This window comes from Sardina pilchardus, chromosome 13 (assembly GCF_963854185.1).
Source record: "Sardina pilchardus chromosome 13, fSarPil1.1, whole genome shotgun sequence".
NCBI lineage: Eukaryota > Metazoa > Chordata > Actinopteri > Clupeiformes > Clupeidae > Sardina > Sardina pilchardus.
In genome coordinates, this window is record NC_085006.1 from 22,285,512 (window position 1) to 22,306,045 (window position 20,534).

Below are 20,534 nucleotides of genomic sequence, written 5' to 3' on the forward strand. Positions count from 1 at the left end.
ATGCACTGTGTACTACTAGGGCTCAGGGTTCCCTTCCCTTCCCACACCAAGTGAATTCCCCTGCCTTTTCCATAACCTTTAACGGACCGAGCGTTCAAAAACTAGATACAGTATTACGGGAAGCCTGTGAATATTAAAACTGGAGTTGGTATTCATTCAAAATTACATTTTTGCAATAACCAAATTCCCTGCTATTTCATGACTTGGGCTCCAAAAATGATCAAATCCCCTGACTTATTATATCCATGTCTGGAATAAAGCGATTTCCCAGAAATTCCATATCCCATAGGAGCCCGGTGGGGGCCGTTCCTAATACCCTTTCTTGAGGGAGGAGACAATCCACTATGAGCTGTGAAAGTGAATGGAGATTAGCAGGTCTCAGCAGGAGGCGGTGGCAGCGGTGTAAGAAGCTCACCATCGCCAGACAGGCTGTTGGCCAGTGTGTCGAAATGCTGACGCAAGAGTGTCTCTGGCTCTTCCTCCTCCTCTTCCTCCACGCCGGAGCTGCCCGTGGAGCTCACTTGGCTCAGGGAGTCTGTGTCTGCTGTGGATGAGGAAGAGGAAGAGGAGGAGGAGGAAGAGGGAGAGGAAAGAAGATACTGGGAATGATTAAGATGTAACCGAGAAACTAGCTGTTCAGGGCAGACAGATGGACAGGTCACTGCAGAAGGTAAACTTCTACCCAAGTTGCTGACAATTACCAAAAGTGAAGGTTGATCAAGACAGTTGTGGTGGTCACCACATGCTTTTGAGTGTTACAAAATAGATAGGTTATAGTGAATGTAGTCCTATGTTATTTAGGTGGAGATGGCGCTAAGGTGGGACATCGGTGGGTGAGGAGGACTCACGATCCATCGCTGGCTCCTGATTGGACCCCCGGCTCTCCGCGGAGCCCACGCAACAGGCACTGTCTGGACTAAGCTCCTCCCCCACCTCACATAAAGCCTTCACGTCAAAGTCCCTGAGGAAGGGAAAACACACACACACGTGTTGGTCTACTGCATACGTCACATACATTGAGGCATGGTATATAATTCACAGTTTCCCTCCTTTACAGATACTGGTGATTGACAGGACAGCAGCACTGAGACACTAGGAAACACATGCTGCAGTCCAAACACTCAGTCTGATTGCATATTGATTACACCATAACTGTGTGTGTGTGGTGCTGACAGTGCGTCCATGCAGCAGTGGAGAACATGCTGACATGGTGCAGGTAGTTATGAGAGAGAGAGAGAGTACGTATAGCTGCTACGTATAAGTACATATGCGCATGTGCGTACAAAGAGGATGTGAGTTTGAGTAAGTGAGTTTGTGTGTGGTGTGTGTGTGTTTGAGTAAGTGTGTGTGTGTGTGTGTGTGTGTGTGTGTGAGAGTGAGAGAGAGTCTGCCCATCTTACCCGTCTCCCCCCGTTGACAGCGCTGTGCTGTTGGCCGGGTACAGGATGTAGTCGTTCCTGTCCAGAGAGCCGCGTCCGGGCCCAAACAGATCCCCCGCAGCCGGCAGCGGCAGGTAGCCTGGCCTCGGGAAACCCGCCTCAAAGTGACCGCTCGAGCTCTGCACCAACACACACACACACACACACACACACACACACACACACACACACACACACGTGTGAAAATGTTGTCTCTGGCAACCTGTAGTATCCGGTCCCAGGATACCGAGACAGACAGAGAGTGCGGCAGATCTCGTTTCCGTGGCTACGAGCGTAGCGATGCAGTGTGTGCACCTGTGGCCGCTGGCGCCAGACAGGCTGGCTGGCGTAGAGGTGCTGACTCGCTGCCTCTCTGCTGCAGTGGAGCCCAAAGACAGAGGGAGACAGAGGGAGAAAGAGAAAGGGAAAGAGAGGGGGGCTTTGCCCTTCAACCATCCTCTCAGTTTCTGCTCTTGCTAGCTGGCAAGCGCTACCACGCGCTACCACACACACACACACACACACACACACAGGCAGGAGCCAGTCACACACACACACCCACACACATTAACTCTCGTTAAGCCTTCCTATCCAGACTTCTTGCACTGCAGCGGCAGGGATATCCCATCCTGCTCTCCCCCCTCCTCCTTTCCCAAAATTCAGTGCCAGTTCCCCTTTAAGTTTATACCGTTCAGATTCTGAGATCATCCCTCTGACACACACACACACACACACCCTGTGCAGCATGTGACCGAGAGAGCGCTCGTGAGTGAAGTCGTGCGGTGTGTGTGTGTGTGTGTGTGTGTGTGTGTGTGTGTGTGTGTGTGTGTGTGTGTGTGTGTGTGTGTGTGTGTGTGTGTGTGTGTGTATAAAGTGAGTCACCCAAATCAGACTCATGGGACCGAGTGTGTGTGTGTGTGTAGGGGGGTTAAATGAAACTGAAACAGCAGCGGTCAGTGAGTCCTGGTGGGAGTCAGAAGGGCGAGGGAAGTGACTAACGGTGGACACACGGAACATAATAACGCACAGAGGTGGACTCAGCCCAGAGTCACAGGAAGATGCTTTTCTTCTAATAAAAAAAGGAAGGAAGAAATGAAGGAAGGGAGTGATGACAAATAGACCAAAATGCAGTGCAGTTGTCAGACCCCTTTTAAACGTTCAGACCCTTTAAAGTTTTCCGTCTCACCTTATGATGGATTCAACACACAAAACTCCAAAGATTATTACTTTTTTAAGCTAAAGTCTTAGAGTCTGAAGAAGGGCTGCAATATATTGGAAAAGAACATGCATTGTGATATTGTTTTTAAATAATACTGTATATTGTGAATTTGTGATGGGTCTGATGAAAGCGTCTATTCCTGCCATGACTGACAGATGCAACATTTGGCTGCCTGAGCATTCCATTAATGAGATGTTTCTATGCTTTGCTTTGGTAACAATGCAGTGGACTTCCAGAGTATGACTAATTCTATCGTAGTCCTTTCCCCTTCGGCAGCAACATTTGCTCTTTGCAACATGATGACTTGCAATATGAATTACAAAGTCATCAATGTGACTATTAAACGTGCACACATCACAATGACAATGCTAAAACGATACATTGTACAGCCCTAGTCTGAAGCTTAAGCATAAAATGACAACTTGGAACAGGTCTGAAAACTCTTTAAATATATCTTACTACAAAGTTACACACACACACACACACACACACACACACACACACACACACACACACACACCATCAGCAACATCTAACCCACCTTCTCATCCTCGTCCTCGGGCTCCTCCTCTTCCTCCTCCTCCTCCTCGTCCATGAGGCTGTCCAGGCTCTGGGGGTGGAAGTGGGCGTCGTCGGCCTCCTCCTCGGCGTCCCCGCCCCCGTCGCCCCTCTGGGGGCTGGGCGTGAGCGCCAGCTGCAGGCTGCGCGTCTCCAGGAGGGAGCGGATGGCCTGGGGGTCCGACTGCTCGGCCCAGCGGCCCCGGGGCTGGTAGGGGCCCAGGGCAGAGGGGGCCGCGGTGGTGGTGGTGGTGGGGGCAGCAGCAGCAGGACCTTGAGCGCCTGGAGCACCAGCAGAGCTCACTGCAGCCTGGGGGTTAGTAGTGGAGGGAGAGGTTGGCAGAGATTTCAAACGATACTTTATTACAATATGCAAAAGGAACGACAAAATGTCAATCAATCAATATCTTTATTACAATATACAAGGCAATGACAAAATGTCTGTCAATCAATATGTGCAAAATCCTCTGATGTATGAAAGAGACAGACAGACCGACAGACCGACAGACAGACAGACAGACAGACAGACAGACAGACAGAGACAGACAGACAGACAGACAGACAGACAGACAGACAGACAGACAGACAGACAGACAGACAGACAGACAGACAGACAGACAGACGGAAAAGAGGAGCAAGAGAGGGTTGAGAAGTGCTTGGATACAAGCTTGTTCACACATTTGATTACTTTCCCATATCTGCAGGAGTGTTTTCTCACCAGTTTGCGAGCCCACATGGGTAATCTGCCATTGGTCTGCAGCAGCATCGGGTCAGCAACCTCTGGAACACAAGCAGTGATGGCCAACAGTTTAATAGAAATCACTGAAAGCTAAATAATGATGATGTTCACCAAAGGGGTTATGTTGGTTTAGGATTATGCAAAACCCGCCGGGCTGATTTTCATTAAACTTGGAGAACAGGCTACTTTTTGGTGCCAGATCCAAATCAACTTTTCAGGACCCAAACCGATTGATCTTTGATTGAAACATTCCGAATGGTTCAACATCTAGAGGATGAACCAGAACGGAGCTGGTTCTCTGCTGGTGGAAAAGGCCTATATGTGGCCTGATTGGCGTCTCACTTGAGACCTTTCTCTGCACTCACCTGGAGTTGTGTCAAGCCTAGCTGGAGTGCGTGGCTCTTCTTCACACAACGCTGTATCCTCCTCTTCCTCAGCCTTCTCCTGGGCTACCTCCATAGCTGGCACCGTGATGTAGGTCTCCCTCCTACACACACACACACACACACTTTGACCACCTGTATCCGCCCATCCAGTACATCTCTGACATAGAAGTATAAACAGCATGGCCTTTAAGAGCAAACTACAAAATAGGACTTGATTATGGCAAAAAACTTTAATTGTGACAATTTCGGTTGATATCCTGAGATTACTTAATATGATTACTCAATGATTGTGAATTTAGAAAATCCATTTTCTACACTAGAAGTGAATTGAATCTAATTAAACTGAAAAGCATAAAACATACATGGCAAAATACATGGCATAAAAGAGTGCATACAGCAGTAACCACTAAACAAAGATGTGTGCTGAATTTCAAGAAAGTCAAGACAAAGAGATTGTTGGAAAACAGAAAACAAAAAAACATAATCTGCATAGTTTGATAATCGTTGGAAGTTATAATTGACGATTATTCAATTCATTTGATTAACTGCTCCAACTACAAATGCAAAACAAGGAATAATACATTTGTTTACATGACCCAGCCACATGAGAACCTGCAGAGGAGGAAATAGAGCAGACCGTGAGGCTAACTAACTATTCCGCTTTCCCCTATTCAGCTCATCTGATGGCACAACTGTTCTGCAGTGTTCACAGACTGTTGGGGAATAATTTGCAGTAAACATTTTTTTTCTTAAAATGGTGCTAAACACTCTAAACACTAAACACTGAAGCAACTTAAATCATGAACTCACTAGGCAGGCCTGTCTACACCCCCTCCTCCACCCGTCTAAAGCTGTGAACTATCCAAGTATGAGCACATTCTGCTAGGGCCAAATCACGGACATCCCATACAAAACCAACAAAGATGACAAGATGGAAAGCATGACTTGTACAAAATGACTGGTCAAAAAAAAAAAAAAAAAAAAAACCCTAACCCCCCCCCAGAAAAAAACAACCTAATAGCGGTTCAAGGCCCTGTTCATTTCGCACAATCTAAACACAGTGTTCCGGCCGGATAAGCTTAATCTGGACATACAAACACAAGGAGACTAAACGAAGGGCCTGTAACAGATCAACTGATATTGGGAGAAAAACACATTGCTAAGGGCATTCAAGAGGACAACAGATGGGCAGCCGTGGTGTACTGGTTAGGGCTACGGGCTTGAGGGTTGCCGGTTCGATCCCCGACCAGTCCACCACGGCTGAAGTGCCCTTGAGCAAGGCACCTAACCCTTCACTGCTCCTCGAGCGCCGCTGGTTGGGCAGGCAGCTCACTGCTCTGGGTTAGTGTGTGATTCACCTCACTGTATGTTCACTGTGTGCTGTGTGTATTCACTAATTCGTGTTCACTCACAGGATCAAAAAAGTATATTCTATTCTATTCATTGCTAAGGACATTCAAGAGGACAACAGATATGGGCCGAGCCCTAAAAAAACCCCCACACACACTGAATAATGCTGTATAATGTGTTATCAGCATTATTCAGATTACAGGAGAGACAGACATCGCCCTTTGACCCTACAGTTCATCTCGCACTAAAGAAAACAAACAGCACAGAACATGCTCTCTGTGTGTGTGTGTGTGTGTGTGTGTGTGTGTGTGTGTGTGTGTGTGTGTGTGTGTGTGTGTGTGTGTCTCACCGAAGCACATGCTGTTGACTGGCAGCCCTGGCGTCCCGGACGCCTGCCCTCTCTCTCTTCTCCGCCAGCCTCTTCCTCATGGAGTTGGTCATCTGAGAGTCCAAGCGCCACAGAAACACACAGCTAAACACACACACACAAAAACATTTATCAAACATTACGGTCAGACTTCCACTGGCGCTTCACATACACAAATGATGCACAGTGTATGTCCAGTTCCGAGTGACACCACTTAATAGTGTACTGGATTACATTCCTGGGCGTACTGGAGACGCGTATTGATTGCACTGCGCTTCAGAATGTAGACGCGTATTGGATTACATTATGAAGAGGGAGAGAATGTAAACAGCAGGATTTGGGTCATGTGCCGTCTCACTCACCTGTCGCCAGATACCGTGATGAGGTGCCTGCAGTCCTGGCTGAACCTCATGCCCGTCACGATTTCTGAGAGGGAAAGAAAGAAAAAGAATACGAGATAGAAAAAAAAGAGAAAAAAAAGAAATAGTTTGTTTATTTGTCCTACTCTACTGAATCTTCAGGAGTGGACAGTGTTGAAAAAAGCCCCTGTTGGTGTGGGAGGGGAAACAAACACACAAAAAAGCCCCTGTTGGTGTGGGAGGGGAAACAAACACACACACAGGAAAAGAGGGGCGTACCAGAGTGCCCAAACAGGCTGGCCACACACTCTCCAGACTCGTAGTCAAAGATGCTGATGTTCTTGTCTGAGCAGCTGGTGGCCAGGTAGACTCCGGAAGGATCCATCTGGACCTGTGGAGGGAGGGAGATGTGGTTTCTATGGACACCATCAGCACCAGTGCTCTAGAGATCATCCTGGGCTGTCGCGGTACTGCAACAACAGTGTGGGTGCACAAGCCAAAGTACAGACAGGAAAAATAGAAATGCACTCGCACACATCGGCTGGGCACCAAACTCTGTACACGGAGTACCGCGTCATGTTAAAATCAGCCGGTGCCAAATTTCAGTAGGCTAAAGAAGGAGAAAGAATCTGGGAGAGATCAGCAGCTGAACCACTACAGGTGCAATACATGTTTGGCCACTATGTCTTCTGGCACTGTTCTCTCAAGTTTTGCTTTTCTTTTTAAAGAAGGACAGTGTCTGCACGCGTCTACCAATTTCACTGGTCAAAAGCTGCCGGCTAGTGTTGCTTATTCAGACAAAGTAAAGTAGAGGGGGGTATTCCAAGTGCGTGGTTTAGTGATACACCTGGGTAAGTTAACTCGGATGTTTATCACTTAAGCTGGGCATACACTGTGCGATTTTTGTCCCATTTTGCCACGATTTTTGAGTCGTGCGACTATTTTGGGGATCGGGCCGAATTTTGGCTCAGTCGTGCGTCTCGCATCGTGTAGTAGGCTATACGTGGGGTAACGAGAAGCGATTACCACCTCACGACCACCTCCCGATCGATCGGGAGAATATCAAACTTGTTTGAAATCCTGGTCGCCCCTCGTGAGTCTATCGCACTGCTGAAGCACTGTTTGAGCCGATTTACCTCAACCTGTCACACTACACATGCGCGAACACAGATACGGACAACAAAACAAACGGTGTTGCCATAGTCTGCTTATTTTAAGTGACTTGGGCTTGATTTTGTGTGAAGTTGCTAGTTGCACGCAGCGCCTACACGTATACTTACACAGGGGGCATTTTGAACAGCTGCGTCGACTCTCACTGTAGGCTCCTCTATGACCACCCCAGAAATGTAAAAGGGGTTTGGGAAGGGGATGCTATAGCCTTTTGGGGTTGTATGTTTATTATGGCTTATTTTCAGAGACCTGCTGCGTATTTCTCCTCACGTGACCTGGCAACACTGAAAGCAATTAGACAACACGGAGCCGCATGGCAGCACAGCTGATAAAGTTCCAGATAAAAGAGTCCCACGAGTTGCGATATGGACGTACAGTGTGAGCAGTCAAATCGCATCCGACCATCGGATCGTGTAGTGTGAGAACAGGAATCATGAGCTGCCCCTGCGAATTCACTCGTACAGTATGAGCAGCAGCAGAATACCGCGATTGAAAAAATCGCACAGTGTATGTCCAGCTTTACTCAAACAACAAGAGCCCAATGGCATTGTTTTGTTAGGCGAATGAAGCCATACAGCTCTTCTATTAGGATGTTTACCACTTACTCTGCCTTAACTTAATCAGGTTTGTCACTAAACCACGTACTTGGAATACCCCCCTGAAAAAAAAAGCACTGTTGGATACCGGCACTGGTAGTGATATTGGTTCACTTGTAAAAGGCACCTAACTCCATCTCAAACAGCTTACCTTCAGCAGAGTGCCTTCTTCGCTAAGGGAACCCTTGAAGCACCTCATCATTTTACCAGTCTTGATGTTGTACACTCTGAACACAGGACACAGAAACAACACAAACATGTTCATTCACAGAGTGAGGAGTGGGCAGTCGGACAAAACTTTGATACATCACACTGTCTACCTTAATATTTCAAACACAACAAATCAAACAGTCTACCTTAACATTTCAGATACAATCAAGATTGATACAACAGTCTACCTTTACATTACAGACACAACCATCAATTCTAATCCTGCTGAAGCGCCAAAGTCTGTCTCTCCTGCTCTGCCTCACACTCCACCTCTCGCTCACACACACACACACACACACACCTGACGTTGCGGTCCTGGCAGGCGATGGCTGCCTGACCGCCTGTGGCGTCCAGGTCCATGTCGTAGAGGGTAGTTTTCTCTGCCACGTAGTGCGATCGGGAAAAGGACAGGCCCTCTGCTGTCTGCAGGCCAGAAGCACACAACCAAACGTTGTCACTTTTCACCTGGATAGTCCGCCCACAGACTCACAGATTTATCAACAAACTATCTGATGGAATTCTGTTAACTACAATTTATGATTAAGCTTAGAGGTTGGATTTGGTTAAGGTGATGTTCAGTAACTGTTCAACAGCAATTTTAGATACTGAACATGAGACTTAACATAGATCTGCTATGTCTCTGTGGGCAGACTACCCAAGTATGTTATTAGCACTTAGTTTCTTCAGGAAACAGAAGAAACATTAGAACCTATAGGGGCACTTTTATGCTAACTGGCTCAAAGTTTCAAAGTTCAAAGTTTATTGTCACATACTCATAAATAAACATTAATAAGCATTGACATTCATTTTGAATGGTCGTGCATCATTCCCTCAGTTTGCCTTGAGATGGGAGAAATACGGATTTCAATTAAACCCATGAATAGGACTTCCTGCTTTCAATGATGTAAAATGATGATTCTGAGGTAATGACGCACGACCATTCAAAAACATGACTGGTTTTCTAAAGATCCAAAGATCTTCAGACCACACACTTCAGACACACACACACACACACACACACACACACACACAAACAAACCTGCTCGGCTGTGCGGAAATAGATGCTCTTATCAGCTCCACAGCTCACCATGTTCACATCTGAACTGTCACCTACAAACAAACCCACACACACACACACACAGTAAAAGGAAGTCTTGTGTTACTAAATCCTTAGAACAGATATACAGTATAGATATACAGGAACTGACAAAGGTAAAAGAACATGGGCTGTTTTCAGCTGCATTGTGACCATCAGGACTAAGGCTGAAAGGGGAATATGGAGGTTTTGGACCATGAATGCATTTTTACTTTCAGAAGAGGGAGAGAGTAGAAGGGCTACAAACACACACACACACCTGAAAACTTGATGGCAGTGATGGAGGCAGAGTGGTCATAGACAGTCTGCTCCAGGTTGTAATTGTTCTCCACGTTGAAGATGTGGATGAGACGGTCGCGACTGGCCGAGGCAAGCAGACGGAGACCTGACACACACACACACACACACACACACACACACACACAATCAGTTCACACTCACATGAGTACAAGATGACCTCATTCACTGACAAACAGCAGTGAGATTGTTTAAAACCTTTATCCATGCCCATTTAAGGCACAAACCAAAACTCATGTCACGCTCACAGGTTTATGTCACCAATAAACAGCAGCACAAGGGCAAGAAAACCTGACATTAATAAGAGTTCACGTATTTTAATAAGACATTTCAAGTATGTAAAGCAAATACGTTTAGTGTTATGCTATATAGTGTTATTAAATCTACTAGGGGTGGCACGGTTCACAAAATCTACGGTTCGGTTCGTATCACGGTTTAGGGTCACGGTTTTCGGTTCGGTGCGGTTCTTGTTGTTATTTTTTCTTTTACTCTTTAACACTCCAGAAACATATTTCAGCACATAGCTTAATCATCCACAATTAGGCTAGAGTAGCCTATTTAGAGAATAGTTATCATGTAATAATGCACAAACTGAATTTGACTTCACATGAAGCACATTATTGTCTGAGGAAACTTTAAGCTTCAGTTGAGATTTTGATAAAGCAAGAGGGAAGACATTGATGATTTCAACAATCTTTTCAATTATTTGGCAGGGATGGTGCACCAGCACAAAATGTAGGTCGTCCACCCATATTTTTCATTGCATCACCTTTTTATCGCTCTCCTTTCATATAGTGTGAATGATTTTTTAACAAGATGTAAAGCTTGTCTTTATTTGAAACACACACACATTATGTAATTATTTATTCCTTCTATATACTGACATGTCTGATATTCATAACAGCAAACTTTATGCAGATTATAGCCTACTATTCATTATAACTCCACCTCTTAAATTCAGCTGTCTGGCTGAAGCCTCAAAATATTGTAAACAAAGTAGCAGGCTAAGCTCATCATACTCTACTGGTTGGACTGTTCAGTTTCCCCACATGTGTTTTAGTTTCAAGGTAAGCTAATACTTTTTCTCCTTGGGACAGGCCCTTTTAAGCCTTGGAGTTGAAAACATTGGTATTGAGATGGTCAGTCAACTTGAATGCAAGAGATTTTATCAAATGTCTGATGCTAACCGTTTTTAACAGTAATAATCGTCTTCTGTGCGTCATTGCGTTCACGATTGTGAATGTTCTATTTGGATTAATGTGCATGTCGAGAGCGGGCCAAGGAGAATGAGTTTACTGCTACTGTTTGGTAAAGTTGCACGCATAGTCTACAGTTGCGGAAGAACATGCTTCCACCCGAGCAGGGTCAGGTGCATCAGTTTGACCACGCTAGGGATGATCTCTCGCACTTGCCATTTTTAAAACCTTGCGCGCAGCACTCAAAACTCCACTCCTACTCTCGCACGTAAGGGGAACACGTCGTCACATATGGGAATCAATTGCGCATGCCATAACTAGCCTGAACCGTAGGACCGTACGACGAAAACACACTCCGAACCGTGACATGCGAACCGCACGGTTCGGAGCATTTTTCAAAAACCGTGCCACCCCTAAAATCTACCCACTTCACATGACCCAAGGGATTTCAATTTGGCAAAAGGCAGGGGTGGAAAAGTCCTAACTGTGCACTTAACACAGGTGATTTCACTAATTAGCTGCTCTACCAAGCTGAAGAGTTGTGCTAATTACAATCAGCTGGTTTAAATGAATGAACTTTTACTTTCTGAAGCTGTACTTTTCTTTTCTGTACTTTAAGAAAACAGTTAGAAAACAGGGTTCTGACGATGCCAGTGGACGCATACCAGTGTCCGTGGGCGAGAACTCCAGACACAGCACCTCGGAGTCATGGGCCACAATCTTGGCGATCTCGTCTAGGAACTGCAGCTCAAAGATCCTGGGGAGAGATAAGATAAGGCCGAAACGTCAGCTAGCGTGTAAACAGGCAACCGGGAGGAAACCAGGCTCACACGAAAGAGTGAGCTTTGTGCGTGACCACACCTTCACACCCCAACCACAACATTTCTGATGAAATACCAGTTGCTGTGAAAAACAGAAGCGTATCGATAATAACACGCCATCCCAATAATCTTACTGTGCATTCAGACGGAAACCGTCAAAAGCATCAAAATCGCTGGTGAAGCTCATAGCCCGACACTCAACCCAGTTCAGCGCCAAAAGCGTCAAAGCCATGACGTGAAACATTCGAACAAACCACAAGCAGCAATCCTGAGAGTTCGACATTCTGATTGGTTGACGCCGAACCGTGTCATAGCTCATTACCATAAAGTTAACTGAGGCTCAACTTTTTTGGACGCCCGTGACGCCCATGAAGCCATGCTCTCGCCCAGAAGGCTTTTGACGCCAGTAACGCCGACTCTCCATAGAAAGTGAATGATTTCTGGCGCTCTTGACCTTTTTGGTCTGAATGTACAGTTAGAGTGAGTTTGTGTGTGTGTGTGTGCGTCTAAGAGTGTGAGTGTGTCCGCCCTTACCGCAGGCTGCCGTTGCGGTCTCCAGCAGCGAGGTGCTGTCCGTCTGGACTGACGCCCAGAACCCTGATACCGGACTTCCCGTCCAGAGAGCCCCCTTCTCCCCGCTCCCCCTCCGACTGCAGGTGCTGGGTGTCCTCCCCCACATACACGATCCTCATCAGGTCCTGACCACACACACACACACACACACACACACACACACACACACACACACACACACACACACACACACACACACACAGATCAACAAATCAAGCTTGCATTTACATTGCATCAAAAATATTTAGCTAATTTTAGCTGGCACCTGACTCAAAACCACCTACAGTACAGAATGTATTACACAAATGTGTGTACGTGTGTGTGTGTGTGTGTGTGTGTGTGTGTGTGTGTGTGTGTGTGTGTCAGTGACCAAGTGCAATACACTGTATGTCCTAACGAGGAAGCACACAAGAGCAGATCAACAACTCCAAGGCATGCCACACTCTCAGATCTGCTGTCGTCATCAATCACGTCAGCTGGCTGACAGCTGGACGCTTATTCTCCCAGTGAAGCAGGACGTGTCCTTGACTATTGCAACGGTGGACACACACGCTGGAGGGCATCTAACTTTTTATGGATCCAACGCGTTCCCGGAGTGCGTGTGTGTGTGCGTGTACACATTTCATAGCTTCATGAGACAGTGAGAACGTATGTACATAGAAGTGTGTGGCTAATGTGTGTGTGTATTGCTGCAGTAGTTTTCAGCACAGGTTAGTGTGTGTGTGTGTGTGTGTGTGTGTGTGTCTTGCATGGTTGTAGAGGCTGGTGTGTGTGTGTGGGTGTGTATTGTATTGATATTATATTGAGGGGGATGTTGTATTATCTCCCCCTCCCTCACCTGGCTATAGAGGTTGCGGTGCAGGCTGGTGGGCAGGCCCGGGGCCGGGGCCTGGGTCTGAGTGGAGCCCTGCTGGGGGTCGAGGTGCCACAGGCGGATGGTGTTATCAGAAGAGCAGGTCAGGAACGAGCTGGGGGGCAGACAGGCTGCATGTGGGCCTTCCACCTCAGGGTACGTCTGCACACACGCGTACAAACACACAAATTTCATTTTATTAGACATAATGGAATTTCAGAACTTCAGTAATTCTATTATGGCAGTACCATTTTCAAATGGGAGGGTTCCAAACTTCTTCATAAATCCCAAGACAGGGGCTGAACACTGAATGTCACTCATCTATTAAGTCTTCCCAAATTCTTCCCAAACTCTATTCCCCATCCTGATCTGGAGTAGACTGGGTAAACCCAGCCCGATCTGCCAGCGATTGGATTTTGCCCTGCAGCTCAGGCTAGAAACTTGCACATTTCTCTCTCCTGCTTCCAGTCCACGTTTCCTGGAACCAATCACAAACCACCTTATCCACCAGGCGCACTAGGATTGTTTGAAGGACTATTCTAATGTTTACAGAGTCATTTGAACTATGCCCACCCAGTGATCATGCCTCTTGTGCAGTAGAAATAGGCAGATGGGTTGGGCCCTTGAGTCGTGGATCTGTCTGAGGTTTCTGCCTATATGTATCTCCAATTCTAGGGAGTTTTTCCTTGCCCCTGTTACTCATGGGCTCTCTTTGAATGTTTAACACTCTGTAAAGCGCCATGAGACATGTGTAATGTTTTGGCGCTCTATAAGTAAATTAAATTGAAATTGAAATACAGCGCAGGCTCCCCAGACTAATGTTCAATCTTAAAAGCTGAGCTTAGTCTGGTGATAGCCAGCCTAGATCTGGAGCAGAACTCACCTCCACGCTCCACACTGTGCCACTGTGGTAGAGGGCCGAGTACACCTTCCCCACGTTCTTGATGTCGCGCACGTCCCACACATACACGCTGTGGTCGTTATACACGCAGGTCAGGTGCCGAGCCACGGGGTCATAGGTCAAGGCCAGGGTGTCTGGGTACTCTGCGCTGGGGTCGGTGGTGAACAAGTGCCTGGGGAGGAGGGACCAAAAAAAAAAAAAAAAACTGTCAACAACAACAAAAAACATCAACAACCTATAAGCAGTTAAACATTTCGATAAAATGTGTTTAGACACCTAAAGTCCGAAGGCATCCGAGTGAAAGAGAAAGTGGACCCGTCCTCGCTGCCAGATTTAAAAACGACACAATCAGTTAAATTGTTCCATAAAAAAAACAAATTAAGATGGAGGATCACGGAGAGCCTAAAATAGCGATGAGTCATCCAATAAACTCACTGCTGCTCACTGAGGTCATTTTATAAATCACAAGTTCTGGCTCTTGGCTAGTCCACATGTCTGTGTGCTGGAGCAGCCTCTGCCTCCGGGCTCATGTGGCTTCCACTCGTAGAAAGGGTTTGTGTGTTTGGATTGTCAGCATGTGAATCTACAAACAGTGTCACAGTCTCACACATCCTGACTGAACGCCGTGTGAAATGTCCACTCTGCGTCAGTGAGGGTTCTTACCCTGGCTGGAGGCCCTGTGAAATGTCCACTCTGCAGCTGTGTGTGTGTGTTTTTTTCTTTTACCCTGGCTGGACGCCCTGTGAGATGTCCACTCTGCAGCAACGTGTGTGTGCACACTCTTACCCTGACTGTGAGATGTCCACTGTGCAGCAGTGTGTGTGTGTGTGTGCACGCGCTCTTACCCTGACTGTGAGATGTCCACTACGCAGCAGTGAGTGAGTGAGTGTGTGCACACACACGCTCTTACCCTGGCTAGACGCCCTGTGAGATGTCCACTGCGCAGCAGTGTGTGTGTGTGTGTGTGTGTGTGTGTGTGTGTGCACGCGCTCTTACCCTGGCTGGACGCCCTGTGAGATGTCCACTGTGCAGCAGTGTGTGTGTGTGTGTGTGTGTGTGTGTGTGTGTGTGCATGCACTCTTACCCTGGCTGGACGCCCTGTGAGATGTCCACTGTGCAGCAGTGTGTGTGTGTGCGTGTGTGTGTTCTTACCCTGGCTGGACACCCTGTGAGATGTCCACTGCGCAGCAGCAGTGTGTGTGTGTGTGTGTGTGTGTGTGTGTGTGTGTGTGTGTGCACGCGCTCTTACTCTGGCTGGACGCCCTGTGAGATGTCCACTGCGCAGCAGCTGTGTGTGTGTGTGTGTGTGTGTGTTCTTACCCTGGCTGGACGCCCTGTGAGATGTCCACTCCGAGTCTGTGTGGGCGGTGCAGCGTGGTGATGAAGTGCAGGTCCTGAGGGCGGAACACTCGCACCATCCCGTCAGCACAGCCGCAAAACACGTAGTTCTCGCTCACGGACAGACACCGCGCCGACGACGTCTGCGCGAGATCGAGAGAGTGAGAACAACGTCTGAGTGGTGTACACCCAATTAGCAATCATTTCTGGACAGTGACGACAGTGGGAGTCGACATTTGGAGACCATTATCACTGACAATTCTATGACGAACATTAACAAAAAAACAAACATGGTGGACAGTCTTCCACCCCACCCAGATAAGCATGCTCTGAGCCCCAATCAGACAACAACTGAAGAACAATAAGCATGTCACTGTTTTTAGTCCCTAGACACCAGGGGCCTATTGCACAAAACTAGGATAAGGGATTAACCCGGGATATCTTGGTTATCCTGGCTCAATTTATCCGTGATCCAGTTGCACAAAAGCGGGATAGGGGGCAGCAGGATATGTTATGGTATAAGTTACCATGGCGATTTATTCTGTGGAGCTAGCCTGCTCCTGACCAGGCTCACAGCCAAGATAAGTTGATTCTAATGGTAATTACATTATCTGATTGGTTCAGCTAGCTGTCATTCAAATGAGACCTCCACGTGATTTTTTTAAAGAGCTGTAGATTCCATTTATATATTATTTGCAACATGCATTTACTCGCAAAACACAGCAGAATGTCTGCCTAATACCATATGGATGTCATTTAAATTATGGTGGCCTTATGATTAATAACATAGCCTACTCGTTGTTTGCTTCTTTTTTGACAGATGTTTGAGGCTGCTGTAGTAGTTGATTGGAAGTGGAGGGGACATTTTTCGAAGGTGTTTTGAACTAATTCGGCTTTTAAGACAAATTAAGATACTTTGTGCATCTTTGCGGTGGCAAAGCGCTTCCTAATGACGTTGCGTGCCGAGACAAGGAAGCTCTCACACGTGGGTGCATACGTAAATTTGCATTCAGTTGATCTGCCACACCTACTCCCGCTATGTAACAGAAATAATCATGATCCCCCATCCAAAAAAGTAAAACTTTACCTCGTTGTTAGTCTATATCAAAAGCGGTTGTTTACTTTGTGTGCAAGACGCTATTTTTCGCGTCTTTTTTATTCCAACCGCGAGTTATTGGGGGAGAAACGAGAACGCGCACATACACCGGATAACTTACACCTGGCTTGAGGAATCCGTGTCTGCTCATCCTGGATTGGTCTTTGTGCAACCAATTCAGCCGGTATGCTCTTGTTTAGGATTCAGTGATCGCGGCTCAGTAACTTATCCCGGATGTCTTAATTCTGCTTTTGTGCAACGGGCCCCAGTTTTAAAAATAATAATGATAAACAACAACAACAACAACAACAACCGGACAAACAAAACATGCTCAGCCAGAACGACACATTGGGAACAAGGTGAACAAAGTTCTGTGGGAGAGTAGAGCCTGGTGATAAACCTGCTAAAGTGCGCTATAAGCCTGCCAGTGTTAAACCCGCTCTGGTTAAACCTACAGGTATTAAAACCTGCAGGTGCTGACCTTTGTGGTGGTGCACCAACCTACCTTGAGGTCAACCCACGCCTCCAGCTGCCTCTTGCTGTTGAACAGGCACAGCAGGCCCGTGTGGGTGATGCAGTAGGCACTGCCCGCCATGGCGCCTCGCCCGCACGTCAGGCCGCAGAACGTGCTGTTCCGCTGCTCTCCCAGCAGGCCCGAGCGGCCAATCAGGGGCACTGTGCTGTTCACCTAGAGGGCGGGCACAGGACACCTACTGAGTGAGTTTGCCCTAGAGTACTTGAGTGACATTAACTGAAGCCAATAGCATGGGCTGAAATAGACTGAAATTGAGGAGCATTTTGGCATAGTACCCGTCTCTCTTTGGAAGCGTCCAGGTACCAGAATTTGACATGTCTGTTGCCAGCGGTGACAAAGTAGCTGTTGTCCTCGGAGAAGGAGACGGACAGCACTCTACTGGAAACCTTGTTTGATGCGATAACAGTCCCCTTCTGCAGACGACAGACAGACAGACAGACAGACAGACAGACAGAGACAGACAGACACACACAGGTGATGTGATGGAACCTTACGAGACTTCTGTAAACACTCCTCAGACACCGATCAATACTGAAGATTACAACGACCTCAGAAGCACTCACATCTAAGGCTGGGTGAACCCTGCCTGACCTGGGGGAATTTGGATTTCTTCCAACAGCTTAGACATCTATCTCCCCTGCTTCCTGTCCATAACTCTTGGGTCCAATGAATCACAAACTAGCTTATCCACAAGACGCACACAGATCGCATGGAGTCATGTGAACTATGCCCATTGATCACACCTCTTGTGCAGTAGAAATAAAGTGCAGACTCTGCAGACTAATGTTCAATCTTAAAAGATTGAGTTTAGTATGGTGATAGCCAGACTACTCGCATCTCACAGGAAAAGAACAAAGAACACACACAGTCGCTCTTGCAGGACACTGGGGACAGGCTAACTAACTAACCACTTATGCTTTCACAGTTATAAAGTTACACACTCTTTCTTTTTGCCTGCTTTTGAATCATCCAATTCATTTTGCTACAACAAACATATGAACAGATTTCAGGTCAAACGATGCATTGCAGATTAATACAAATTGCCAACACACATACTCCATTCATTCACGCCAACAGCTCTCCCTGATTGGCTGGGCTAATGTCATGTGACCTGTGTAACCACCACTCACCCTCCACTCCCACACGTTGACAGTCTGGTCGTGCTGGTATCCCACGGAGACGATGTAGCTGCCGTTGGCGGAGAAGGCCACGCAGGCCACGCCGTACTTGTGGCACTGGACCTCTGCCACCTGTGCCCGCTCCGCCACGTCCCACACACGCACACACGGCATGTGCCCGCTCTGTTTGAGAGAGAGTGAGTGTTCTTATTTTGCAAAACGTCTCTAACTCAGGAGATTTGGTGGGGGGTAGGGGGGCAGTTAAGGAACATGTCTGGGCAAGACATTTTTGAGGCCTCTTATGAGGCCGGCCACAAACATCACACACACACACACACACAAACACACACACAAATAGTCCTGAAGTCAACACATTCCCTTGTTAGCAACACTCTGTTGGCAGCCAGTATGTAGGTCAGGAAGTTAAGTCTGACACATCACCTGCTTATTTCTGCACATCTGCCCTGCTGCAAAGCAACACTTTGTTTACTTCTGCAGACGAACAAGGCATGAGAGGAAGGGAGAGAGAGAGAGAGAGAGGAGTGGGGGAGGGTATCCCAGAGACTCACTCTAGGCTCAGTCCACCCAGGAGCAGCGCACACAAGTACATGTGTTTACAAACTCAATTTTAAGAGGCTTTACACTTGTCGTACTCTGGAACAAGATTATGTAAAGGGATTAGACGAGGGACCTTGTATGTTTCTGGTCATACAACACCAGCATGGCAACAAACATGCCTGTCTCATAGCCCACACTGTGTGTGTGTGTGTGTGTGTGGTTTTAAAGAGCTGCACGTTGGTACAACAACTTCCCCCTCCACCAACCCTCCTCGCCATGGCAACGTCTGCAGACCACATCAGAACACAACAACAACTGGTAGCCTAGCGCCCTGGGCCACAACTGCGACCCGCGTCTATGCAGAGAGGCAGAGAGAGAGAGAGAGAGAGGGGTAGAGGCGAGCACTTATCCTCCCGTAACTCACTCGGGTCGCCATCACCCACACGGTTAGTGTTTGGAGACCTGCGTGCATGTTGACCTCAGACAATCAATCACTGAGAAACGGACTCCTCTCCCCTCCTGTAGAAACTCGAGGAAGAACATGCATGCAGGGCTGCTTCTTCTTCTTTTTTAAAGATCTTGTTCCCACTTCCCCCCCCCCCTCCTTTCTGCAGATTTAGGAATGATTCCAAGTGCTTACCTCACCGGTGACCAGATATTTTCCATCCTGAGAAAAGGCCAAGGCAGAGAAGGTTTTCCTGGGTAGCACACACACACAAACCTTAATATTAAAGGCCGTAATCTGGCATCTGGGTAAAAATAGCATGGCACTCACTCATTTCGTGGACATTTAAAAATATAGCTCCTACATGGAAAAAGCCTGGGAGAATCTAATATTACTCTTTGTGTGACAAGAAGGAATAGGCAATGGATTCCCTCTGAAGGCTGCCAAGATAACCTTCCTTATGACTTGGTACAGCTGGCAGCTATTCCTTTTCAAAACCCCTGAGGGTAAACCTGTGTTTACAGGACCCTGGGAAAGAGGCGAACAGGACTACTATTCGTCCATGAGGGCTGAGGTAACTTTGTAATTAATAGGCCTTCAAAAAAAAAAAAGCAAAGGTGGCAAGTGGCAACCCTGGAATTACAGAAGTAACCATTAGACCTGTGCACAGAGGCATGCACACACATGCTTACCTGGATGTATTGAGAATGTGACTCTGCTTATTCTTCTTTGGATGCAGGATAACTACAACGCATCTGTGATTTAAAAAAAAAAAAGCATATCATTAAAGGTTTATAATATGTCGTCACACTCAAAAGCAGTATCAACTCCTTCTGGAAAGCTGAAGTTAGGCAGAGAGGTGTTATTAATTACCCTGCTGGATAGGCGACCAAACCAGTGTTGGGATCGCAGGCCAAACCGCTACTGCTAGATGTAGTGATGCCGAGGACTTTCTCCAGGACCACCTAAAATGACAAGACACTTAGCAAACTATCTGCTCTACACAAGTGCTTCATATTTAGTAATATCATTCTCCTGGTGCCTTGTTTGACGCCCGCCTCATTCAGCCTTGCCAATTGTAACATCTCGGTTTACACTGACAATTCGGAGCCCGCCCGGCATCCTCAACAGTGAAGAGGCAACGAGCAGGTGCGGGCAAAAGCTACGCCAGAAATATACAGGAAATCTGAGCTCTGTATTACACGGGGAATTGTACTTGTGACCCACCTGCGGCTCAAAACTAGTTCTGTGCGTCCTTTTTGTAAATTCAGGTCATATTAGGCCCCACTCATCTTACAAGCCTGTTAAGGTCGGAGAGGTTACCAAGTCAAGCAA

At 47.1% G+C, this 20,534-nt stretch overlaps 1 protein-coding gene across 3 annotated transcripts in view; it reads right to left on the reverse strand.

Annotated features, from left to right (window-relative positions):
- wdr62 (WD repeat domain 62) overlaps window positions 1-20,534 on the reverse strand; it is a 28,047-nt gene that overhangs the window by 6,362 nt on the left and 1,151 nt on the right. For 2 of the 3 annotated variants that reach the window (XM_062552376.1, XM_062552374.1), the window contains exons 2-25: window positions 20,073-20,164; window positions 19,892-19,954; window positions 19,395-19,452; window positions 18,209-18,379; window positions 17,354-17,491; window positions 17,049-17,231; window positions 15,430-15,590; window positions 14,092-14,281; window positions 13,194-13,370; window positions 12,317-12,480; window positions 11,627-11,718; window positions 9,728-9,853; window positions 9,412-9,482; window positions 8,674-8,795; window positions 8,314-8,389; window positions 6,676-6,787; window positions 6,400-6,463; window positions 6,020-6,142; window positions 4,300-4,421; window positions 3,914-3,975; window positions 3,179-3,505; window positions 1,401-1,558; window positions 849-961; window positions 416-544 (exon numbers count right to left, since the gene is read on the reverse strand). In XM_062552376.1, coding sequence (XP_062408360.1) covers window positions 416-544; window positions 849-961; window positions 1,401-1,558; window positions 3,179-3,505; window positions 3,914-3,975; window positions 4,300-4,421; window positions 6,020-6,142; window positions 6,400-6,463; window positions 6,676-6,787; window positions 8,314-8,389; window positions 8,674-8,795; window positions 9,412-9,482; window positions 9,728-9,853; window positions 11,627-11,718; window positions 12,317-12,480; window positions 13,194-13,370; window positions 14,092-14,281; window positions 15,430-15,590; window positions 17,049-17,231; window positions 17,354-17,491; window positions 18,209-18,379; window positions 19,395-19,452; window positions 19,892-19,954; window positions 20,073-20,164 — 3,094 coding nt within the window. The remainder of the gene's footprint in view (window positions 1-415; window positions 545-848; window positions 962-1,400; window positions 1,559-3,178; window positions 3,506-3,913; window positions 3,976-4,299; window positions 4,422-6,019; window positions 6,143-6,399; window positions 6,464-6,675; window positions 6,788-8,313; window positions 8,390-8,673; window positions 8,796-9,411; window positions 9,483-9,727; window positions 9,854-11,626; window positions 11,719-12,316; window positions 12,481-13,193; window positions 13,371-14,091; window positions 14,282-15,429; window positions 15,591-17,048; window positions 17,232-17,353; window positions 17,492-18,208; window positions 18,380-19,394; window positions 19,453-19,891; window positions 19,955-20,072; window positions 20,165-20,534) is intronic. The other variant, XM_062552375.1, reaches the window with a different exon arrangement.